Raw genomic sequence first — 25227 nt, 5'->3', positions numbered from 1 at the left:
TTCTGCAGCCGCTCCAGCGCTGGTGCTCCTTGGAGGGCACTGACCACATGTGGGGGCTCTTGCGTCAACACTCTCTCTGGGTTGGTGGCTGGTGCCTGTTGGACCTGGCCCTTTTGGCAGGTTCACCCCGAAACTTTTTGCTTTTTCCTAGCCTATTTCTGGAACCTGGGTTGGTGATTTTAGGCCTCTGCGCACTTTTTCACTGTGGTACAGAGTAAAGTGTGTGTGCTCTCTGTGTATGTGTGGTGAGTGACCTGCCCTCCCATAGGAATGAATGGGGAATATGTATGCCCATGGTAGATCCTGATGTGTGGGGAGTGCAGGGTCGAGTTTGATATGTGCGAACTCGGGAGAATGAATGCTGCATAATGGTGTATGCGGCATGGTTGTGTCTAGTCTAGAAGTGCCACTTTTAGAAGTGGGCATATTTGTGTAGTGAGTCTGCTGGCACGTGATTGGCTGGTGAGCCTGGCCCAGGAGTGCCTGGGCCTGCTTGTGGATTGACTGTCTGGTTTGAGTGTTACAGGGGCTGCAGAGCCCCAGGAGGTTGTCTGAGTCAGCCCGTGGATGAAAGGCAGCATCTGCTGCCAGGGAAGTGGGAGGAGATTAGCACCTGATAGTGAAGGGCTGTGCCTGCCTACCACAATGCTGGCTCCACCCCCACGCTGGGAGACTATCACCTCTGTCCCTGATACTGAAGGGGCATCCCTCTAAACCAGTCTAGCTGGTTCTCACACTGCCTACACAAAGACTTCAAAGACTTTTCTGTGTATAAGAAGGGGCAGTGTCCCCTTCCAAAATGTTCTTGTTTTTGGACTTGAATCTGCCAGGAGCGTGCTGCTGCTTGGGTTCAGGGGAATCCCTGAGCCCTGCCCAGCCCCTGGACACCTGATGGCCTTTCCTGGACTCCTGGGGGACCCCTCTGCCTTGTTTGGGCTGATGGGAGGGACTTTGCTTTGCCCCCTGGGAATCTCTGGGACCTTTGGCAGCATGGGGAAGCTGCATTTCCCTTCAGAGAACTTTCCATTGCTTTTTGCCTGGGCTTATTATAGCCTAAAGCGCCTGGAAGCGCTTTGTTGCTGATCTAGCACTAGGAGCGCTGTGGATGGTCTTTTAGCGCTTGGGAGCGCTTTATGGGCGAGTGCCGGTGCCCAACCGGCACCTTTATTTAATTATTTTTATAGATGGGTGCCACCCCATTCATTTCATTGCCTAACGGGTGCTCACCCCGTTTCTACTTTTATTTTGGATTTCGAGGGTGCCCACCCCTCGTTTTGCCACTTGAAATCACCGCCACGGCCTGAGCCGCGTCAATATGGCCGCAGAGGAAGTCAGGCGGCGTTGCGCCTGACCATAGGCGGGACTTCCGGGTTACAGAGGAAGTCCCGCCTCATTGCCGCGCTGTGATTGGCCGCCGCGGAGAAGGCACCCGGGAGATGGTGGCCAGTCGCGGGGCTCCCCTGTGCTGAGGGAGCCCCGGAGGAACGGAGGAGTAGGGGAGGGGGCACGGGGCACATTGCCGGTGCCCGCCCCCACCGCACGTCGAAGAGGCGGAGAGTGGTAATGGTGCGCCCAAGGCTCCCGTGTGCTGAGGGAGCCCCGGAGAGAGAGGAGTCCGTCCGCAGCATTGGAGAGTCCCGAGGAGCGGGAGCTCTCCGTCCCTCAGCCGCCGCCGCACAAGAGAACCTGTGAGTGCAGCTCAGAGGGGAGAGGGGGGCCGTCGGGGCACATTGCCGGTACCCGCGCCCCTCCTCTGGTGTGTAGAGCCTGATGAGGCTTGGGGGGTGTATCTCTGTGTTCGAGCCCCCGAGCGGGGCTCCAATAACCGGCTGCATTTTTCTTGTGAGCCCTGAGAGGCTCAAAGGGGGCACAAATGTTTTACGAGCCCTGAGAGGCTCGAGGGGCATTCGCAGTATCTCGAGTCCCCCAGAGGGGGGGACTCCAATCAAGGGCGGCCCCGGTTGGCAGTGGGTCACCCCAACGTTTGGAGAGTCCAGTGGGGCTCTAGGGGGCACCATTGTTTTCAGAGCCTGAGGGCTCCACGGGGCCTATTGTTCTTAGAGCCTGTGTGGCTCCAACGTTTGACCAGTGTTTTTAGAGACTGTGTGGCTCCAACGTTTGACCAGGGTTTTTAGAGCCTGTGTGGCTCCAACGTTTGACCAGTGTTTTTAGAGCCTGTGTGGCTCCAACGTTTGGGGCACGTGACGTGCCCAGAGCCTGTGTGGCTCCAGCAGTGGCGCAGTTTGCGCCTAAGGGTCAGTGAGGACCCTGTCGCAGTTTTTGCTAACTCCCAGCTGCCCAGCAATTAGTGGGCGGCTGCACCGTTTAGGTCTTGGGATTTCACAGGTGCCCAGCAAGTAGTGGGCACCTGCAACGTTTAGGTCCCTGACATTGAGACACAGGGCGTCTTAGCCCCAACAAGGCCAGTTGGCCTAGGGACTGCCACAGGTGGTGGCGTATGTAAGGTTTTGCGCAATTGTAGGGTTTTTATTCCTGCACCTCTGAATGTTTTTAGACATCATGTGACTTTTGCGCTATTGTAGTGTTCTGGTACCTCTGAATGTATTTTATTGCATCATGTGCTTTGTTCTTAACACCGCTGAATGTGTAGGTTTATGCATCATGTGTTTCCCTTTATTACTCCTCTGAATGTATATTTATGCATCATGGGTAATGTGTTCTTTCCTAGACCCCTAAATGCTGTGTGATACTTAGGTGGTTGTTCTTTTTAGCACAGGTGGTCCTAGTGAGGTCCTGGTCCCCTGCGTGACATTCTCCTAAGGTGTTTAGGGTTGCGTAGGTGGTACTTACCTGTCCCCAGTAGTTACTGGATGTGATTTATAACTTTTATTTTGTTTTATATCTTATTTTCTATGATCTACAAAGTACTATTTCTAAAAGTGTTAATTCTGACAGTGGCCCATGTGGCCCTGTCCTGTACATAATCCCTTATGAATGTTGCCCGTGCCAGTTGGCACAATGTACATGTGTGATTTCTATCTGATGTGTGTTTACAATACAAAAGTTATTTTAATATAACCTTGTGTGGAGTCCCTTTTGTGGTGTGCCTAGGATGTTGTTGCTGTTGTGTGCTGGCGCAAATGCTTTACACGTTGCCTCCGAGTTTAGCCTTGCTGCTCGTGCCAAGCTACCAAGGGGGTGAGCAGGGGTTATCTTGGCGTGTGACTCCCTTGCCCTGACTAGAATGGTGGTTTCTGCCTGGCTTTGGCGTCAGCCTTAGCCTACCAGAAATAGCCAGTTCTAACAGTGCCCATTGACACTACTTAGGAACATGGGTCGCCCGCGCCGGGCATGGAGTCCTCCCTGGGGTGGGTGGTCTGCGCAGATATGGACTCTGCTAAGTCCAAGAAGGACCGTACCCTACGAGACAGGCTCCTCAAGTCTGCTGGGGAGACCCCTGGCGAGAAGTCTGGACATGCCAATCTCAGACCTGGGGGCAGTGGAGAGGCCCCTGAGTGCACTGTAACCCGTGAGTATCTGGAATCCCTATGTGCTTCTCTATGAGACGATTTACAGGTGGTGAAGAAGGACCTCTCCTCTGATTTGAGAGAGGTGCGTAGAGATGTAGATGAGGTAGGGGAACAGGTGACTGCCTTGGAGAATTGCGCCACAGTTAGAGATGTAGAAATTGAGAACCTTCAGCAGGAGGAGCTCCATCTCCAAGAACAGAAGATCAACCTGCAGGCACACGCTGAAGACCTTAAAAACAGGTCCAGGAGAAATTACGTTTGTATAAGGGGGGTCCCGACTGCTGCAGAAGGTTCGAACTTGGAGGAGCATGTCCATGCCTTGTTCCACTTGTTCTTGGGCTCCACACTGGAGAGGGAAATCAAACTCGACAGATGCCATCGAGTGGGTCCACTGCGAGCGGCAAAGCAACCTCCAGCTGACATTCTGGTCTGTGTCCACTATTTGAAAACCAAAGAATCAATCCTCCGTAAAGCCTGTGATGCCACATTTCTGAAATTCCGGGTACATATACCTCAGCTATACCAATTCCTTGCATCAATCACACTACAAAAAAGAAGGGACCACCGCCCACTCACAGTTCACCTGAGACCTGCTGCCATTGCATACTCATGGGGCTGACCCTTTCGCCTCATATTTTGACTAAAGGGCAAGACATATCAAAGTCTTAAACATTGACCACCCGTTGCAGGGATCCCAATCCGCCTCTGGAAGGAACGGGCACAGTATATGGCACATATCCACCCCAGATGACCACCGCTCTGTCTCGAACACCACTGCACCAGAGCAAGCAGCTGTTCCTCGCTCCTTGTCAGGAGAGGGGATGGACAACTCCAGATCTATCCTCTAAGAGGATGATGTGCTGTCCTAATGCCGTGGGTGGTTTATAATGGGTGGGCACTGGGGCCAAGAGGATATTGTTGATGGACCTAATGTGGTCAACCCCATTATTATGGTTCTACTTTTGGATGACTATTACCCTATATGCTCTGTTTGTTTTTTTATTGTTGGGGTTCTGGAATTTCTTTAGCGTGCTTCCTTCCAATACACATTCTCACACACATGAGGGATACCTGGGGTGGAGGGTGTTATTTCACCTGGCAAAGTGGCTCACAAGTCCCTCTGCTCTGACCTGGCAAATGGGACGGCCCGAAACTAGCGATTGTCCTCCATCTTCTTACAATGGAGGTTAAATTGCTGAACCTCAATGTTTGAGGCCACAACAATCCAACAAAGAGATCGGCCATTCTCTCACTGCTTGAAAATGCTCCCCAAAGATATTCACAGGATGCAAACCAAGCAATTCCCAAGGTATTACTGGTCTACCGGTGTCACTAAAAAGAGCGGGGTAGCCATTCTCTTCTCTAAATGCTCCCTTGGGACTTTGTTGGGCATGGTTGTTGAAATCAAAGGATGCCTCTTGGATCTCAGGCTACGGATAGACTCTTAACATTTCACTTTAGCGACAGTCTATGCACCTAATGAGCGCCAATAATGCTTCCTTTTTGACTCTCTGTCTAAGGTCCTCCAGTCCCCGGATGTGGCAGTGGTTGTAGGGGGTGACCTTAATTTGTTGATGGACTCTGAGATGGACCACTCTGGCCAGAGATCCGGCCAGACTGGGGCCTTTTCGCCTGAAGGTGTCCGTTGGCTATCTGACTGTGGCTTGTGCAACTTGTGGCACTTGCGTCACCCTGGGGAAAGGGACTATTCCTTCTATTCTGTGATTCATAAGACGTATGCCCGAATCAACCATTTCTTGGCCTCACCCTCTGTGCTGGACGCCGTCATGGACATTACTATTGAGCCCTGCATGCTTTCCGACCATTCGCCTATTACTCGGACCCTACGCACGCCACCCTCTGTTTCGCAGCCTCCTGGCTGGCAGCTTCGTGACATTATGCTTCAGTCACCTACAAGAGTGAGTTCACTTTGAAAGGTTCTTCATGACTATTTGGCCCTTAGCGATAATAGGGCACCTGCTTTAACGTCAGCGTGGAGGCCCTGAAGCTGGTTGCTCGCATTCCACAAAGGATCGGGCGCCCCTAAGGTGTGGAGAGAATAGGAGAGGGTACATTTACAACCAAAGAGGTTGGATCTGGACCAGGCTGAATATGCTATGCTGCGTCTTAAACACAAATTCTATCAGGGTGGCCACCAGGGAGGGTGAGGTATTATGTCGGCACACTGATAACGCAGCAAACTATACGTGGGCCGGTAAGGACAATTACGACGGACTCCGGGACTGAGGTAAGGGAGGTTGTCGCTGCTGCTTTTCAGGCATTTTATACCACACTGTACACCTCAATGGATCGCCCATCTATCAACTGCCAGGGGTATCTCCATGGTGTGACCCTTACTCCTTTTCCTCCTGGCAAAGCCGAAGCCTTAGATAGGCCCATTCGCATGGAGGAGGTGATTGAATCCCCTGAAATCCCCCAGCCCAGATGGATTTAGTGCAGCATGTTACAAATCTTTCTGCACCGACCTGGCACCTTTGCTCAAGGGACTGACTTGAGTACTCTCTCGGAGTCTAAGTTTGAGGCGTCCTTTTCTGTGATTTCGAAACCCGGCAAGGACCCAACCCAATGTGGATTTCATAGACCCTTCTTGCTGCTGAACATAGATGTGAAACTCTTCGCAAGCATCGTGGTCCATCCTCTCACTTCCCTTATGCTAGGGCCTAGTGACCCAGACCAATCGGTCTTTGTCCCCTCGCGCTAATGTGGAGATAACACCAAACGTATTTGTCATCTCATAGACAAAGCACACTGGTCACACAAAGAGGCACTCCTGCGTTCTATTGATGCGTCTATATCACTCCCCGTGCAGCGGTAAGGGCCAACAGAATCCAATCCAGCTGCTTTCTCATCCGTCGGGGCACCTGTCATTGTGCCCGCTCGCCCCACTCTCCCCACTCCTTTTTGCGCTCTATATGGAGTCACTGGCACAAATGTTGAGGGATAACCTGGCAGCGTCTGGGGTCCCATTTGGCTCCGATAACCATGTGGTTAGGTTATACGTATCTGATGTTATCTTTTTGACTCCAGACATTTAGTTCTGTCTCGGGTTTTCGAGTATACATGCAAAAGTCCCAGATGTTTTATCTAACAGTAAAGCAGAAGACGGTTTGCTTTTCAATGGGTCACCAAGGACTTTCCCAATCTCGGGCTAGCCTAGCGCAAACTCTCTCTTGAAGACTGCGCCTGCAAACTATATGTCTCTGATTACTCTAACCCGTAAGGGCATGGCAATCTGGCAACAGTTACCCCTTTCATGGCTTGGTTGAATAGCAGTGGTAAAGATGACAAACCTTCCCCGTGTTCTCTATATATTTCAAACCCTTCTGCTGGCCCCACAACCTTGTGCAAATTGTTCACTACAGTAAGACATTAATAATTTTACGAGAGAGGTAAGAAACCTACACTTTAGAAACAACATTTGCATTGTACAAGGCAGGAGGGAGGACTGGCGGTACCCTTGCTGCCATGGTACTTCCAAGCTACCCAGCTCCGCTATCTCATAGAGTTAAAACGGCCCCTCTCTAAGAAGCATTGGGTATTTATGGATCTGGACCTCATGGCCAGAGACCTGCTCTATCCCTCTGCATCTCCTGCTGTGCTGTGCCGTTGCCCTGTGCAGTGATTAGTGCAGGTAAGGGTTCGAGTCACTGTCCAGATTGTATTGCACCCGTTTTTTTGTCTCTCTTAGTTGATATCTGTTGCCTTATTGTGCCCTTTTTTTTGTTACTGAATTGTTGCCTTGCCTATTGTGCAATCTCTTGTGAGGTAGCAAGGACCCCCTGAAAGGGATAAGTTTCCTGGGTCAGGGTAAAGTAAACATTAATAAGGGTAAAAGCCCAGGCAAAGAAAATACAAAGTCTGACAAAAGCATATAAAGTTGCACACCATATGGAGAAAAGGACTCAGAAGAATTTTATATGATAAATTGAAAAATGTAATTATATTGATAAAAACTTTTTGATGTAACCATATTCATTCAAAACACATGATTAAAATAAATCAATTAAAGAAACATTTCCTTTGTTTTTAAAAAAATTTCATACACTGTTACTAAAATGAATGTACATAGATCATAAGATTATTGTCAAAAAATGATAATGCCCAAAATTTTTTGCGGAGGATGCTGATTCCTGTCGACGCGTTTCGACACACCCTTTCGTGTCTTCCTCAGGACAATATCAGCAAGAGTTCTAAAGTTTAAACAAAAAAATCTCATCTTCCCACTGCTGCTGCCCCCGCGGCCCCTCCCTGCTGCCGATTCCCCCTCCTGCCTCCCAGCTGTGCCTCCCTCCACCTTCCCTATTTAATGACGGCCGCACGCAGTGGGCGCGCCGAAGGTGCACCAAAGGTAAGCCCATCTGCGCGCGTCTGCAACCTGACCAAGACCAATGCCAGGGACCCTGGATCTCCAACCATCCACAACTACGAACCAGCTGCCCTCCTCGCACTCAACCCCGGAAGGAAATCCAACTGCCAGCTGTCAACACCGAACACCAACCACGGCCAGTTCTCCTGCCGATACTGCCATCACTCCTTCACCATCAACTGCACCCCAACGACCTCCGCACCTGCGTCGAACGCCCGCACCACCGAAGTCCTGAAGTGCATCCACCTCAACAGCGCTCCCTGCCTGCACAGTTATACCATAGACATCTGGGATCTCTTCGACACCCTCTTGCCAGACGTCGCCTTCTCACGGAAAGCTGGACGAACGCCTCCACCACCCCCGACATCGCATCCGCCATTCCAGACGGCTTCAAGATCCAGAGGAAGGACCACCTCCACCGCCCAAGCGGAGGACTCACCATCGCACACAAGAGCTCCCTCCATCTATCCACCTCCAGCCTGAGCTAATACCCTCTCCAACACTGAACACCTCCACTTCCAGTTCCAGACCAGCCCCAAAACCACACTTCATGGCACCCTCGCCTACAAATTCCCAGGACCTCATGCTCCTTTCACCACCACCATTGCCGACCCCATCGCATCCCACGCCAGCGACTCCATGGACTACATACTCATCGGAGACCCGAACTTCCACTTTGACAACCACAGAGACCCTAAATCCACCGCCCTCCTGGACAACCTCGCCAACCTCAGACTGAAGCAGCTCTTCACCTCCACCCACAAGGCCGGACACTTCCTCGATCCCATCTTCGGAAGATGGACCAACACCCACTTCAGCCACGCCTTGCAGCCCCTCTAGACAGACCATCACTACGTAAACTTCTCCTTCAGCACCACCACCGCACACAAGCCTGCCCCACTCCCGCCATGAAGGAATTGGCACAAGGTCACAGAGGAGCATCTCAACTCCACCCTCATCCATGACCCCCCCTCCTCCACGACCGACACCAACTCTACAGCCACTGAACTACACCACTGGATCACCAGCTGCGCAGACAAGTTCTCACCTCTCCATCACCCCGGCAGACAACGCCCCCTGAAGGCCCCATGGTTCACCACCAACCGCCAAGAAGCCAGCCGCTCATGCAGACATCATGAGAAACAATGAAGATTCAGCAAAACCACCCAAGATCAGACCTCCTACAAGCACGCCATGACCGAATACCACCATCACATAAGGGCCACCAAGAGGACCGTCATCCTGAACAAAATCATCACCAACATCAGCAACTAAAAGTAGCTCTTCAACATCATCCAGCAGTTCACCAAACCCCCCTGTGAAGCCCAGACATCACAACGTTTCAAGACCTCTGCGACAAGCTCGGCTCCTACTTCCACCTGAATATCAAGGCCCTCTACGACAACTTCAGCGAACATACCCTAGAAATCACCCTCTCCTCTAGCAACAACAGCCTGCCCACCATCACCACCTGGACACCGGTCACTACCGAAGACACCACCACGACCATGAAGAGCACTCACTCAGGAGACCCCACAGGCCCTTGCCTGCCTCACATCTTCCACAGAGCCGCGGTCAACATTGCACCCAAACTACACCACACCATCAATGCCACCTTCGAATCTGGCATCTTTCCCGATGACTGGAAGCGGCCTGAGGTCAAGCCCCTCCTCAAGAAACCCTTGGCTGACCCGACGGACCTGAAAAACTACCAGCCCATCTTTCTCCTTCCCTTCACAGCCAAAGATTCAAAGAAATTCATCAACGCCCAGCTGACCATTCATCGAAGCGAACACCATCCTCGACTCCTCCCAGTCCGGATTCCGCAGCAACCACAGCATGAACCGACCTCCCCGCTGCCATCAACATCCACGTGCTACTCGACCTGGGCCCTCATCCTGCTAGACCTCTCCGCAGCCTTGGACACCATCTCCCACTGCATTCTCATCGCTCAGCCTCACGCTCTTCAGCATCTACATGGCCCCCCTCACCACCATTGTCAGAAATCATGCGCTCAGCATAGTATCCTATGCTGAAGACAGCCAGCTCATGCTCTCCCTTACGAAGAAACCTAAACACAGCAGGCTCACCTTCCAGGAAGGGATGAAAGACGTCACAGCCTGGATGAGCAACAGCTGCCTAAAGCTCAACTTGGGGAAGACAGAAGTCCTCTTCCTTGGACCCTCCCCCATTGCTTGGGACAACACCTGGTTGCCCTCCACCCTCAGACACCCACCCACCCCTACAGACCACACACAGAACCTCGGAATCATCCTCGACTCCTCCCTCACCATGACTCGCCACATCAACGCCGTTGCCTCCACCTGTAACAACTCCCTCCACATCTTCCGCAAGACCTTCAAGTGGATCACCCCCCGAAGCCAGAAAGACTGTCACCCACGCACTCATAACTAGCAGTGTGGAAAATTAGTACGATTTTGGTAAACATTATCTGCGCCATCTTGCCTTTTCCCGGATGCCACACTTTTGTCGTGCGCACCCGCCATTTTTGGTGCCTCGATCAGAACCACCCTCTGCACGCCACTGACCCCCCCCAGCATAACCCTTCACCCCCGCAAAGGCCCGCGCGCTGACAACCCCCCCCGCTCTCACATGCCTTGGGTCATAAACCCCTCTCTAGCGCAGCTCTGCCTCAAAGCCCCATCCTGTTCCCAGCGCGACACCTCCCTTCATTCTTTTCATAGTCCCCGGCCCTTTGATGCAAAACCCCTTTTCCTGTGCCCGTTTGTCTTCCTCGTTCCCAGGCCGACACTTAGCTCTGCCGACACTATCTATTGCCCCTCCCCGTACAGTAGAAAGCCTCCCACATCAAAGGACCCCCGAGTTGATCAAAGCCCCCACCCCACGAGATCCGATCGAAACCCCCGCATTCCGTGAATCGGCGGAATGTCCAGCTGCACGATAATCATCACCTGTTGTGACCAGGGTGGGGACTTCAACTGTAAATGTGTGTGGGAACGGGCTTGGAGCGGGGATTCCGAGAATGTCTTTCCGTACATCAAAGTATCGCCAAGAATGTGTTATATGTAATAAAGCAGTAAACCAGTATATAAGAGGCCAGGCCTCAGAAATGCAGTTAGAGCACCTCATGACGATACCTGCTGTCTAACTGATGTGTTCTCCTCCGGAGAGAATAAACCTTGTTTCCTGCCTTCCCGTCTCCAGCGCCTGCCTCTTCATTGATTAATAATTCGTGGGTTAAAAGGCGATACCGCCGGGCAAATATCGATTGTCCCCGACCTAGTTTCAACAGCAGACTGGACTAAGGAAAGTCCCTCTACATTGGAATCAACAAATCCCTGCTACACAAACTCCAGACCATCCACAACACCACAGCCAGACTTGTTCTCTGCATCCCACGACATGAGCACATGACCCAACACCTGCAAGACCTCCACTGGCTCCCTGTCGAGAAGAGAGAAACCTTCAAGTTCCTCACCCATGCCTCCAAATCCCTCCACAACATCAGACCCAAATACCTCAACGAAAGGATCTCTTTCCACGTACCCAAAAGAAACCTCCACTCCGCCGACCTCGCCCTAGCAGAGACCCCACGCATCTGCAGAACAAGAGCAATCAGTAGGGCCTTCTCCTACATTGCAGCCAAGGCCCCGAACGAGCTCCCAGTCAACATCAGACGCTGCCCTGCTCTGCACACCTTCAGGATGAGCCCCAAGACCTGGTTTTTCAACTGACCCAGAGCTGCACCCACCCCCGCCACCTGAGACACTCACGGGTGAGTAGCGCACTTTGAAAGCACCTGATTGAGTGATTGAGGTGGTAGCTGGCTCCCACATATGGAAGGAGGTGTGGCTGCTTCATCAGCATAGGTCTTGGGGTCTCCTCATGTTTTGTGTGAGACTCTGAATGTCTGGGCTAAAGTGGCGGTCATAGCTGCCCGTACCACGTTCCCCTCACCCATGACCCCACGTTTTGCTAACCCAGACTTTCGTCCTGGGTTGTCGCTAGGTAGCTTCCGGTGATGTGTGGATCGGGGCAGTAAACGAATGCACTGTCTATTTGATCTTGACGGGTTGATCTCGTTTGACCAACTTAAGCTTGATGACTCCTTGTTGGAAAAAGATCATGCGGTTACGCCATTGGGTGATGAGCCCCGACGTGAACGTAGGCACGAGTCGACCAATGACCCCGTATGAAAAATTGCTGTTTCTCAAAATGGATGATAAGATGTTGGTCTTGGAGATTTACCAGGCGGGATCCATCAACGGACACCTGGTCAGAGGCGATGGGAGGCTGAAGCAGGCAAGACCCTTCATGGAAAAAGAGTGGGAGGATATTTTTTACAGAGTTCCTCACATAGCACACACGGTGATAACACCGAAACAGCATATAAGATAATCTCCTGAGCTGCGTTCGGAGATGGAATGAGGACCAATCAGGAGACTGTTGGTGGGGCTGTGGAAATCCCGGAAGTCTGCTCCACCGCCTATAACACTGTCCCAAATTGACCAGGTACTGGGAACAAGTCTTGGACGATATCGACTACTGCCATCCCATGATTCCAAGCTTACACCATTTTGGGGCTCCCGAACGCATTGACATTCCTGCTGTGCTCCCTTCAGGAAAGACATATGACCCTCACACTGAACGCGGCTCATCGTGGTATACTGGCAACCTGGAGTACCGACAGAACAACAGACCATAGAACATGGCGGCACCATCTGTGGCCCTTTTTGGAGATGGAACGGTTATCCATGACGGTGACACCCACGGCTCCTCCTACTCAGAGCAAGGGGCCACTTTTATTCCAATTCTTTATCAATAATTCCAAGAGCTGTCCTGCCCATCCTATCTTTGCATCCTGCGTTTGATTCCAGGATCTTCTCCCGCTGAGTGCTGACGGGTGGTGGTAGAGGTGGCCCTGGTGGAGTCTTAAGTGAGGGGCACGTGGAATATCCGCTGATCTCCCTGTCTAGCAGCAGTTTGAAGGAAGGAGGGTGGGGGAAGGGTTGCTTGACCTTTTCTTTCTTTCTTTCTTTCTTTCTTTCTTTCTTTCTTTCTTTCTTTCTTTCTTTCTTTCTTTCTTTCTTTCTTTCTTTCTTTCTTTCTTTCTTCCTTTCTTTCTTCCTTTCTTCCTTTCCTTCTTTCTTTCTTTTCACATTTTATTCAAACCCAGTCTTTCTTATGCTCCTCATGTTATTGTTGTTGGCAGTCCATCATTTTGTATGAACACGGCCGCCCTGTTGGGTTGTAGGCAACTTGCCCTATCATCAGTGGCTTCGATTTAAGTTGTTGTGAGTGCGCGGCCAGCCTGAATTGGGTTGTAGGGGGCATGCTCTGTTCAATATGTTCATAAACAGAATTGATCCTAAAAATAAAACATAAAAATTATGTTGACTAAATAGTAAGCACTGGCTTAGGAAGTCACACGTGATGGAATTATGTGGCTACTGTTTGGATCTGTTTTAATATTTGTTACCATGATCAGTGACAACAATTACATTTCGTAGTTGAAAATGTAGGGCCTGTAAAGACGTATTGCCCATGTGGTCGAAAAATACAGTGAAACACAATATTTTGCATTAATATTACTTCATTCAGCATGAGGCTGGAGTTGTTTGACAAATATTTGTTGTTTATTCGGGTGGAAATTAAATTTTATCTGCAAGGATCATTAATTATTTAAGGCTGTTCTTTGGTTTATGCTTTCAATATTAATTAACCAGCAGAGGTTCCATTGTTCCCAGAGTGATCACTAAGGTCCATTTCATAAGTAGACAGATGTTCAACCTATGGCCATTGACGTCAGCTAAACTAGTTGCAAGCAGTCCTCGATCACACGTGTTTTAGCTAACAGAGCTTTTTATGTGGAACATTTTGAGTCCATAAAACACTGTTATAAGTAAACTCCAACTCCCAGAGTGCAATGCGCTGTTGATAAAGAGTCACTCCTGGGTACAGTTGTCACATATGACAGACGCTTTATCATAGCTATGTCAGAGCCTCGAAGAGCTTAAGACATGCGCTGGTTCAGAGCTCTAGGCCGGGCCTGTCCAGAAGCAGACTGGCTTGTGTTGGATTCACACTAAGCATTGCTCCCTACACAGCAGCCATGCCGGGTCTGCAGCTGGGGCAGGATGTCAGCTTCTAGCAGGGACTAGTGTCAGTGGGATGTCATAGAAGTGACACCTGTAAGCTACTCTTGGATCAATGCTTAAAAGACAATTGGGAGGTTGTTGATGTAGTGTCCATGAAGTTCAGATTGTTTAGTCCCTGTGCGGTGCAAAGCTTGCATCTCGTCCACCCTCTACCTTTTTAGTTGGGTGCACCGCACTGCCTGATAGGACTCCTCAGACACACACACTACGCGTCTGAGAAGGGCGCCTACAACTGACGCAAAGATCAACAGGACTCCGAGAGCGTCTTTCACCCCCAGGGGCGTATGTTGAACTAAAAATGAAACACCAGGGTGGAGAACCCCAGGAGCTGGGGATGAAGGGGTCCGCCTGGGATTTCAAAACAAGCATCCTCTAATTCCATCTAATTCCATCTAATTCCCTCTAATTTCCTCTAATGCCATCTAATTCCATCTAATTCCATCTAATTCCCTGTAATTTCCTGTAATTCCATCTAATTCCCTCTAATTTCCTCTAATTCCCTCTAATTCCATCTAATTCCCTCTAATTTCCTCTAATTCCATCTAATTCCCTCTAATTTCCTCTAATTCCATCTAATTCCCTCTAAGTGCCTCTAATTCTCTCTAATTCCCTCTAATTCCCTCTAATTCCATCGAATTCCCTCTAATTCCATCTTATTCCCTCTAATTCCATCGAATTCCCTCTAATTCCCTCTAATTCCATCTAATTCCCTCTAATTCCCTCTAATTCCCTCTAATTCCCTCTAATTTCCTCTAATTCCCTACTCACCGTAAAGTCTGCTGGAAAAATCATTGAAATACCTGGCTGGGGGTGTCCATCTTGACATTAATCATCGTGACATAAACGTTTACTCTTTGGGATTGACACCTGCAGTTCATGTTGGAAACAGAATAACTGGTGAACAAACCCAATGTTCTCCAATCGTCTTGAGGAACCGTAGAAATCACATGCTTCTCCTGTAGATATTAGACGCTTGCCATGAATGGCATCTATTTGGTCTTGGATTTTGGCCCGGAGGTGACAATAGTATCTGAATTTGGAGGCCAAGTTCCAAATGTGACATAGATTTGTCAAAATGATGCCTGCAGCTCTAGTCTGGCGAGCAGGTCAGCAAAGCCAGAAACAGCCAACATAGCAAAATAAAGTGGTTGACAATCTGTGACCGGACTCTGGGATAAATACAGTGACTGCAGAGTGGCTCTCAGAGCAAGGTTTAGACCAAAGTAAGCCTTCATCACAGCACCATTCACCATCCACCTTTCTTTCCAAGTCAGGTGTTTGTTAGCATGAAGCGTCTTCCTAGACCACTGAAGAATGAGCAACCAAATGAGTTAAAACAGAATCCAGCATCACTGATTGCAGAAACTCCTGATGATCAAATAGATACATCTTTGTAAGGAACTTTGGAAGAATTTCTACTCAGCAATGATAGTATCCTTCATTACCGGGAAAAAAGGAACTGTTTTTGGAATATATCTACGGAAAATAGACGATAAGGCTAACTGGTAGTTTTGACCGCCTCCTCTTGATTTGCACATTCCATTTGTGTCATCCAAACAACCTCTAGGGTCAGGCAAGGGTGAAATATCAAAATCTCCACATGCTCTAGTAAGGATGAGCAGGAAGGAATAAAACAGGGCAGCCCACCAGGTTCTCTTTCCATGATTTCTCCCTGGAAGTGAGATCACAAAAGGTTTCAGCCGATAAACCACAAACATGTACCTTCCGATGTACGACAGCCCCCTGGGTGTCACTTGGTAAAGAATTCTCAGGAGAGGATTGCCTTCACTCCCTCATTGTTATAGAATTTAAACATCAAATAGCAAGCTTTAAATAAAGAAGATCCACCTTCAAGAAGGATTTGCTGAAAGTGCAACCTGCTTCAAGGCCCGGCAAAAAAGGGACCAACAAGAAAAAGGGAAAATACAAGACGCTTTTGTTTCCTATTGTGTAACGCAGCCGGCCTTCACAATCCAACATGGCTGACGTGCTGCAGAGGCGCGCAATACTTACACCCAAGATGACACTATCCATCAATTCTTTCAGTTCCAGAAAAGATGGACTCCCAGGAAGTCCAAGCTCCTTCCTAACCCCGGTTGACCATAACTGGCCACAGACGAGAGGGATAACAAAACCAAAGACATGGATAGACAGCAGAGTGCCCGGCCACAGGCCGAACAGGTCCAGGGCAGAAGTGCAAAAGCATTTCAAGGATCTGAATGGGCAGACATTAAAAACAGGAGGTGGTTCAGGGAATTCTCCATTTTATGCAGCTGGGAATAATCCTAATTAAAAAGACGTTTGTGGTACTAATGGGTTGTGTTGGACTTGGCCCTTTCTGCAGGGTCATCCCTGAACTTTTTGCCTTCCTCCAATATTCTCTCTCACCTGTTTTTGTTGGTTTAATGACTCTGGGCACTTTACCACTGCTGACCAGTGCAAAAGTGCATATGCTCTCCCTATGAAAAGTGTACCTGTAATTGATTTCCATGATTGGCTTATTTGGTTTACTGTCAGACCCCAGTAAAGTGCACCAGGAGTTTCCAGGGTTTGTGATTACAAATACTGCTAGTGGGCCTGCAGCGCTGGTTGCGCCACCCACAGAAGCAGCCTTTTAAAATATGTCTAAGGTCTGTCATGGCAGAACCTGCGTGAAGTCTGGTACTGTCATGCTGGCTGGGCAAGTGCCCACACTTGCCAGCCTCTAAACATTCCCTTTACTTCATGTTAGTCACCCCTATGGTAGGCCCCAGGGCAGGGTGCATTGTAAGCATAAGGTAGGACAAGCCCTGATGTGTGTGGCATGTCCTAATAGTGAATTACAGCCATTTCCGTTTTTTACTATTGTAAGGCTACCTGTTCTCATAGGCCAGAATGGACTGCTGGAATTATTACACTTTATAATCCCAGCAGGCTCAGGGAACATGGTGGAAGGTCAGGTTTATTATGCCTGAACTCAGAATAATAAAATACTTCTTTTAGTAAAATTTATTTTAATACCCTGTGTTTGCAAATGTTCCTTTTAGAAGGTTAGCATTTGCTTGCCTAACCATTTCAGCCCGCCTCTGCCAGGATGTGTATCTGCTGTCTGGGTTGTGTGAGTGACAGGGCTCGGGATGACAGGTGGTGAATGGAGGGATTGCACCAAGGTGGGTGGTGGGAGTGCCCCTTGACTCTGAATAGGGCTGTGCTCTGCCACCACAATGCTGGCTCCGCCCCCTGGGGAGCGACTGATGACTCTGCCCGACACCTAGCCCAGGAAGAGGGAAGACTGTCAACAAAGGGCTCCTGGCTGTACTTGTCATCCCAATGCTGGCTCCACCTCCTGCGGAGCATCTGCTGTCCCTGCCCCATACACTGAAAGGAGAAGGCAGAGTCTGCACAACAAAGTGCTCCAGTGCTGAAAAGGAATATGCAAAGGCCCCCTTGGCCTGAAAAGACAAAATAAACTGATTATAAATGTAGGAGCCCTGCTCCTAGCAAATCAGATCCAGTTTACCACAACAAACCTCTGCCCAACTAGAAGGACCAAAGAAGTAGCGGAAGGACTGGCCTGCACTTTGCCTTGCTGAGGATTAGAGGAGAAGACCTAAGAGGACTTTGCTTTGCTGTGCTCTAAACTATCTCCAAGGGCTTGACTGAGCTTGCCCCCTGAATTAAACCCCAGGACCAGTGGGTTCCTTGTGCCTTGGCTCGTCTGCAAACTGAGCCATGTGTTTCCTCCAGCCGGAGTTGAGACTGCGCCCCCTTGCTCCCTCCTAGGGCCGTGACACTCGGGAGTTGGCCTGCCTCTCTGCCCGTTGAGAGTCTCGCTCTGCCAGAGCCGCTCTCTGCCCCTCGGGTCAGGCCGCCTGCTCCTCTGTCACCCCGCTCATTACTGGAGTGCCTGGAGTGCTTCCTCGCCCCTCCAGCGGGAATCCTGGTCAAACGAGCGCACTCGCAAGCCTGGACGGCCGCCAGTGCACTGCATCACACCAGGCCGCCCCGCTGTGCCCCCTGACCTGTGGAAGAGGCCGCGCCGCACCACAAAGGGACTTGCCCCCTGTACAACCCGTGCCGGAGGCCCCCGTGCTGCGCCCTGCCGTCTGGAGACCACCCGCCGTACACAGACCCCAAGGTACGCCTGTACCACGAAGCACCCTGACAGCCTACGACTCGTCCCCCTGCCAAGGAGACTGATCGAAGAGCGGACGTCGCGCACTTCTAAGGTATGAGACTTCCCGAACTCCTCACAACGGGCTCGGGGCCCGCAATGTTTTATTTCCCGTGATAACTGTGTGCTTTAACTTGCCCCGGTACGTTCCTGTCTGCCCGCCTGTCACGCTGACAGCGTGAGGCGCGTACCCCGCAGTTAAAGCCTCCCTTCGTCTTGGAGTGCGAGTCACACTAGAACAGTACGACTCATACCCCGCCGGTGAGATCGACCGCGCCATACGCGGCGCACCTCGAGACGCGTGGGAGTCGGCAGGACCTAGTTTCCCTGCCCGTACGACGCGCAGAGAAGCGCTACGAAGCGCACCGCCCGCACGGCCCGTGCCTCAGCACCTGAAAATAGTGCCCTGAGTGTGGAAGAACTGCTTGTCAAATAATAAGAACCAGATTGAAGCAACCTAAGCATTTTAAAGGAACATTTAAGAAACACTTGCCATTTTGAAATCTTGTAGCCCTACTTTTAAACCGTTAAAGAAGGTCTTTTGATAATTTGCCTGCATATATATATTTTTACATAAAGGATACGTATTTCCATAGAATTACCGCCTGGTGTCCATTTGTGGGGGGAATCAGTTTGTTTACTGTGTATGACTACAAATGCTTAACTGACTTATCGCTCCTGGGATTAGCCTTGACTGTTCGCGCCACGCAACCTAGAGGGTGAGCAGGGATTATTCTTAGGGGTAATTCCCTTGCCCTGACTAGAGGAGAGGGTCCCTGCTTGTCACAAGTACATACCTGTGCCAACCAGAGACCCTCAATTCTAACAGGTTGTATCTAGGTGGCGGCACCTCCTCACAAGTAAGTGATGGGACGAGGAAGGGGAATGAGTATCAATGGGCTTTGCTTTCAAGATATCTTTCAGTTCCTCTTTTTAAGTAAAAATTAACATTTTAAAAAGCTCAGCATGAATTGATTTGTAACACATGTGGGTAACTTTTCATGTTCATGTTCTTTTGTCTTGTCCCACAGGAAAACTTCCAGAAGAACTAGGTGAGTTTGTAGTAAAGAGATTGCTGTATTTCCTTCTATTTAATGAATTCATTAGAAAGCCTTACTCTTAACGGTAGATTTACAAACTTGTCACCTAGTGCAGTCACCTATCTGCACTCCAAGTGTGACAGGAAAAGGGCAGGATTGTGCCATATTTAAGTCGATATGGCGCGTTCTGGTCTTTCACCTGTGCTTGTGTATTTTGAACAGGCGAGCCCCAACACAGGCACCCTTGCACCATGGTGCATCAGTGAATCCGTTGAGTACAGGATTGTTTTTGTGCGGTAAAGGGCATCTTTTTCCACAAAAACAATCCTAAGAGGTATATTCCTCTTTCTACGTGTGCTACAGAATGCAGAACGCATAGAAGGAGGAAGTAACGAGGAGAAATAAAGAAATGCGTTGAAGTCCATGGGAGTTGTATGGAAACACCCACCCAGGGCAGAGTAATGTGCGAGGTGTTGCTTTATTCCAGATGTGTGGTGCCGTTCAGGGCCTTGCAGAGTGGCCTTGCATGGCTTCATAAATCTCACTTGAGGTTTGCGTCACGCATTTACCACATTGTGCGGTGAAAATGCAAAGCAAACCAGGTCATAAAAATGCCACTGAGTCCTTGGTAAGAAGAAGCAGGTGGAAATAGCATGTATATGAGTTATTTGCTTGTAGCTTCCAAGGGGATATAAACTCACATGTAATTGTTGCTGTAAGTGGTATCACAGGAAATGAATGATTCTGCTGAGTAGACTTACGCATAGGACCACAAGGCCAAGCGATGTAGCTGTACCTGTTTACGGCTGCCATGTCCTCGACATCGCTCCTCATTGCAACTTTATATGACCAAGAAAGAGGGAGGGGTGCGTTTTGAGAGCTTAAGGTATTTTAAGTTTCAATTGAGCCAGGGGCTTGGATGGCTTTGAAGTGATGCTGTCTAGAACAAGTCTTGCAACCAAACATGTCTGCCCTACTATAGCTTCACAAAAAGTGGTAATCGTGGTCCCCTATACAGGAAATTACCGCTCATCAAACAGTGTTACACATGTTTTTAGAAACAATACTGTGTGGATATATTTAAAACTGAACGAGGTGCTCTACAGGTCCAGCCCCTAACTACCAGTAGGTGTACAATGCACATTAGAAAATCAACATGCTACAGACATACACAAATATTAGAACCTTTGTTTGCAGCATTCTCTTTAGAGTAACACAAAGGACCTTTTAATCCTAAGTATGATCTCAACGTGAATACAATTGTCCACAGTCTGACCTGTTCAGAACACAAAACTACAGTTGATATTTTCCTTTTTTCACAGCAGAAATAATTCTTAGAAGTCTAGAATGTTCAGTGTTTCCATTGTCGATTTATTTTATGTATAGTCCAGCAAAAACATCAGCTGACACGTGTTTTGTCCTAATCATAAGACTTTTTCAAGGCTGGAGTAAGAACAATATACAATGCCTATGATATATTATAGAGTTGGAAACAGATGACTTATTTAACATATACATATTCTCCAAAGAAACAGCCATATATCACATACTGTGAGAGAAAAGTTCTGAAAAGAATTTAGACTTTTAGACCTAGTCAGAAACGGTCGCTCCACCGGCTCCTTGGCCTTCCTTGTGCCTCCTTGGCCTTTCCTTGTGCCAATCTCGCCTGCAATCGCCAGCCTGGTATCGTATTGCCTTACTGTATTCCTGATTGTGCCCCAATAGAGCCTGGTATCGTATTGCCTTACTTGTATTGGTATCATATTGCCTTACTGTATTGCCTTACTTGTGTCCCCGATCTCGCCTGCATTGTTTTTGTGCTCTTAACCCTCCCTGCCGCTGCTCCCCCGCGGCCCCACCCCCGTTCCCTCGAGCCTCCCCGGACCTCGCCACCCCACTCCCGCCTCCCAGCTGCTCCTCCCTCGCTCCGCCCCCCTCCACTCTCCACTTATGGCAGAGTCGCATACGCGCAGCGTTCACGCGCAGCGGGCGCGCCAAAGGTAAGCCTGCCTACGCCCGTCCGCGCCTGGACCGCACCCAGCGCCAGACCCCCTGGACCCCGCAAAGGCCATCCCGCCCGCCGAACTTACGACGCCGCAACCCTTACCGCACTCAACACCGGCCGCCTCCGCGACTGCCACCGAGCCGCCCCAGGAAGCACCCATGGACCCTTCACCTGCCAATCCTGCAAGTTCTGCTGCATCAGGACCCACATTACAACATTACAACCACAAACGCCAAACAGAGCTCCAACAACAACCACCTGAAGTGCATCCTGCTCAACACCCGCTCGGTCCACAGACACGCCATTGAACTATGGAACCTACTCGACACCACATCGCCGGACGTCGCCTTTCTCACGGAAACCTGGATGAACGCCTCATCAGCACCCGACATCGCCATAGCCATCCCCGACGGATACAAGATCATCCGAAGGCACCGCATCAACCAAACAGGAGGAGGTATCGCCATCGTCCACAAGAACACCATCCGCATCTCGACCAACTCCGACGACACCCCCATAGCCACCGAACACCTCCACTTCCAGATACACACCAACCCCAAGACAACACTCAGAGGCACCCTCATTTACAGACCCCCTGGACCCCGCACACAATTCAGCGAAGACATCGCTGACTTTGTCAGCCCACACGCCCTCCCCTCCGATGACTACATTCTCCTAGGGGACCTCAACTTCCACCTGGAAAACAACAACGACAACAACACCACCACCCTGCTGGATAACCTCGCCAATCTTGGACTCAAACAACTGGTGAACACCCCCACCCACTACGCCGGACACACGCTCGACCCAATCTTCTCTTCCAGCAAGCACATCTCCTTCAATCACACCACGGGACTCCACTGGACAGACCACAGCTGCGTCCATTTTAGCTTCAGAAAGACCACGACCCACCACCACCACCCGCGACAAATACCCCGCAGAAACTGGAACAAAATCACCACCGACCAGCTCACTACATCTCTGAACCAAAACCCTCCCGCCATATCAACGGACCCAAATCAAGCAGCCATCAATCTCGCACACTGGATCACCCACTGCGCTAACGAACTAGCACCCTTGAAAAACCATCCCAACAAGCCAGGAAGCAAAAAAGCCTCCTGGTTCATCGACTACCTCAAGAACTCCAAAAAGAACTGCCGCACCCTCGAGAAAGCCTGGCGAAGAAACCCAACCACAGACAACATGACCGCCCTCAAGAGCGCCACCCGCAAACACCACCAGCTGATCCGCACCACCAAGAAATCAGCATTCAAGGATCGACTAGACAACAAAGCCCACAACAGCAAGGAACTCTTCAGCATTGTCAACGAGCTCACCAATCCCAGCGCCGGCAACAACGACATCACTCCCTCTCAAGACCTCTGCGACTCTCTAGCCTCATTCATCCACAGCAAGATCGCAGACATTCATAACAGCTTCGACGACCAGTCCACTCCCCTCACCACTGAACCGAAACCCCTCACCACCACTCTTCACACCTGGACCCCGATCAGCACTGAAGACACCATCCGCTTGATGAGCTCCATCCACTCCGGATCGCCAACCGACCCATGCCCCCATCACATCTTCAACAAGGCCGACTCCGTCATTGCACCCCATCTCCGGGACATCATCAACTGCTCCTTCAACACCGCTACCTTCCCGGAAAGCTGGAAACATGCCGAACTCAGCGCCCTCCTGAAGAAACCTACAGCAGACCCCACCGAACTTAAGAACTACCGCCCCATCTCGCTCCTCCCGTTCCCCGCCAAAGTCATAGAGAAGACCGCCAACAATCAGCTCGCCGCTTTCCTTGAGTCTAACGATTCCCTCGACCCCTCACAGTCCGGCTTCCGAGCCAACCACAGCACCGAAACCGCCCTCATCGCAGCCACAGACGACATCCGGATTCTGCTCGACAACGGGGAAACAGCGGCCCTCATCCTCCTGGACCTCTCCGCAGCGTTCGACACGGTCTGCCACCACACCCTTGTACAACACCTCAGGGACGTCGGGATACAAGATAAGGCATTGGATTGGATCATCTCGTTCCTTGCCGGAAGAACCCAGAGAGTCCACCTCCCCCCTTTCAGATCAGAGGCCACCGAAGTCATATGCGGCGTTCCACAAGGATCATCGCTCAGCCCCACCCTCTTCAACGTCTACATAAGCCCCCTCGCATCCATCGCACGCCAACACAACCTCAACATCATCTCCTACGCAGACGACACCCAGCTGATCCTCTCCCTTACCAAAGACCCAACCACCGCCAAAACTAACCTACACGAAGGGATGAAAGACGTAGCCGAGTGGATGAAGAACAGCCGCCTTAAACTGAACTCAGACATGACGGAAGTCCTCATCCTAGGATCATCCCCCTCTGCCGGGGATGACTCATGGTGGCCCCCGGCCATAGGCAGCGCACCCAAACCAACGGACCATGCTCGCAACTTGGGATTCATCCTAGACTCCTCCCTCTCGATGACCAGACAAGTCAACGCCGTCTCATCCTCATGTTTTAACATCCTACGCATGCTCCGAAAGATCTTCTGATGGATCCCCACCGAAACAAGGAAGACGGTCACCCAAGCACTTGTCACCAGCCGACTGGACTACGGAAACACCCTCTATGCCGGAACCACAGCTAAATTGCAGAAAAGACTTCAACGCATTCAGAACGCCTCCGCTCGACTCATCCTAGACTTACCTCGCCGCAACCACATATCTGGTCACCTGAGAGACCTGCACTGGCTCCCTGTCAACAAGAGAATCACGTTCCGTCTCCTCACCCACGCACACAAGGCACTCCACGAACTAGGACCCAGATACCTCAACACTCGCCTGACCTTTTACACCCCCACTCGCCAATTACGATCGTCCAACTAAGTCCTCGCCGCGATTCCTCGCATTCGAAGAGCCACCATGGGAGGAAGATCCTACTCCTACTTGGCGGCCAAGACCTGGAACTCCCTCCCCACCCACCTCCGTCTTACACAGAACTGCCTCTCCTTCAGAAAGCAACTCAAAACCTGGCTGTTCGATCAGTAGCAAACTCCTCTCCCTTAAGCGCCATGAGACCCTCTGGGTGAGTACCGCGCTATACAAATTTTGACTTGACTTGACTTGAGACTTTAGGAAAAGTGCATTTAAGCACCGAGAAGGTTAGAACCCAAGCGTAATACACCCAAGACCGAAAATTTTGAAAAATGTACTTTATCAAAAAGTTTCACCTGCCTGAAAGAGTAAGTATGATCAGAAAGAGTGCATACAAGGTATGGAGAAAATAAAGAAAAAAAAGACCCCTATCTCTTCGAAGTGAATTGTGAGAAAAGACCAAACAGTATGAGAGTTTAATGTCCCTGCGTTTGGGGGGGGGGTTGTGTAGGAGAGTAGGATCTGCTTTTTATAGTTACCCCCACTTTTTGCTGATGTTTCACAGTTTTTTTACTTAGTCTGGCTGGGATCCTGCTATTCAGGGCCCCAGTCTATCTGCTTGCATCTGTACTCTTCCTGCTTGGGTTGCTGTTGCCTAGGCTTGTTGGGTTCAATCCAAACGCTGACACCCCAGCATTCAACATCCTGCGTGGGCAGCTCGAATCCAGCTCCTGGTTGTCGTCAACCCCTCCTGGTCCTCGTGGGAGCGCACACTCAAACTTCACCTCTTCACACCTGAAGCACCCAACATCAGTGGGCCTCCGCATATCGGGCCCCTGGTCACTGGCTAGTGCCCCAGACTCTGTCCCCTCTGCTTTCAGGTTCTTCTCATCCTCAATCCAGGCTTGGATCGCACCGGACACTTCTTCTCTTCACAGCAGCAGCACTTCTTTGCAAGACGCCATTGAAATCGACAAGCGTTTCCGACACCTCTTGACCCCTATGCACCCGTCTCCTCTAGGATAGGTAACCCATGTACTCCGGTACTATCAAGGGTGCTGGCCTTGGAACTGTCCTAGTTCCAAAGGGTTTGCTTAGGATCCTCTCCTAAGTGTTCTTATTCTTTACTTTTCCAAC

The 25227-nt window shown here is 50.3% G+C and overlaps 1 protein-coding gene across 1 annotated transcript in view; it reads left to right on the top strand.

Moving 5' to 3' along the window:
• Positions 1-25227, top strand: part of LOC144752949 (butyrophilin subfamily 1 member A1-like) — a 232858-nt gene that overhangs the window by 162620 nt on the left and 45011 nt on the right. The window contains exon 5 of the mRNA XM_078640759.1: positions 19203-19223. Within this exon, the coding sequence (XP_078496885.1) occupies positions 19203-19223 (21 nt within the window). The remainder of the gene's footprint in view (positions 1-19202; positions 19224-25227) is intronic.

This window comes from Lissotriton helveticus, chromosome 5_1 (genome assembly GCF_964261635.1).
Source record: "Lissotriton helveticus chromosome 5_1, aLisHel1.1, whole genome shotgun sequence".
In the NCBI taxonomy this organism is placed as follows: Eukaryota; Metazoa; Chordata; class Amphibia; order Caudata; family Salamandridae; genus Lissotriton; species Lissotriton helveticus.
This window is presented reverse-complemented; position numbering and strand designations above follow the sequence as displayed.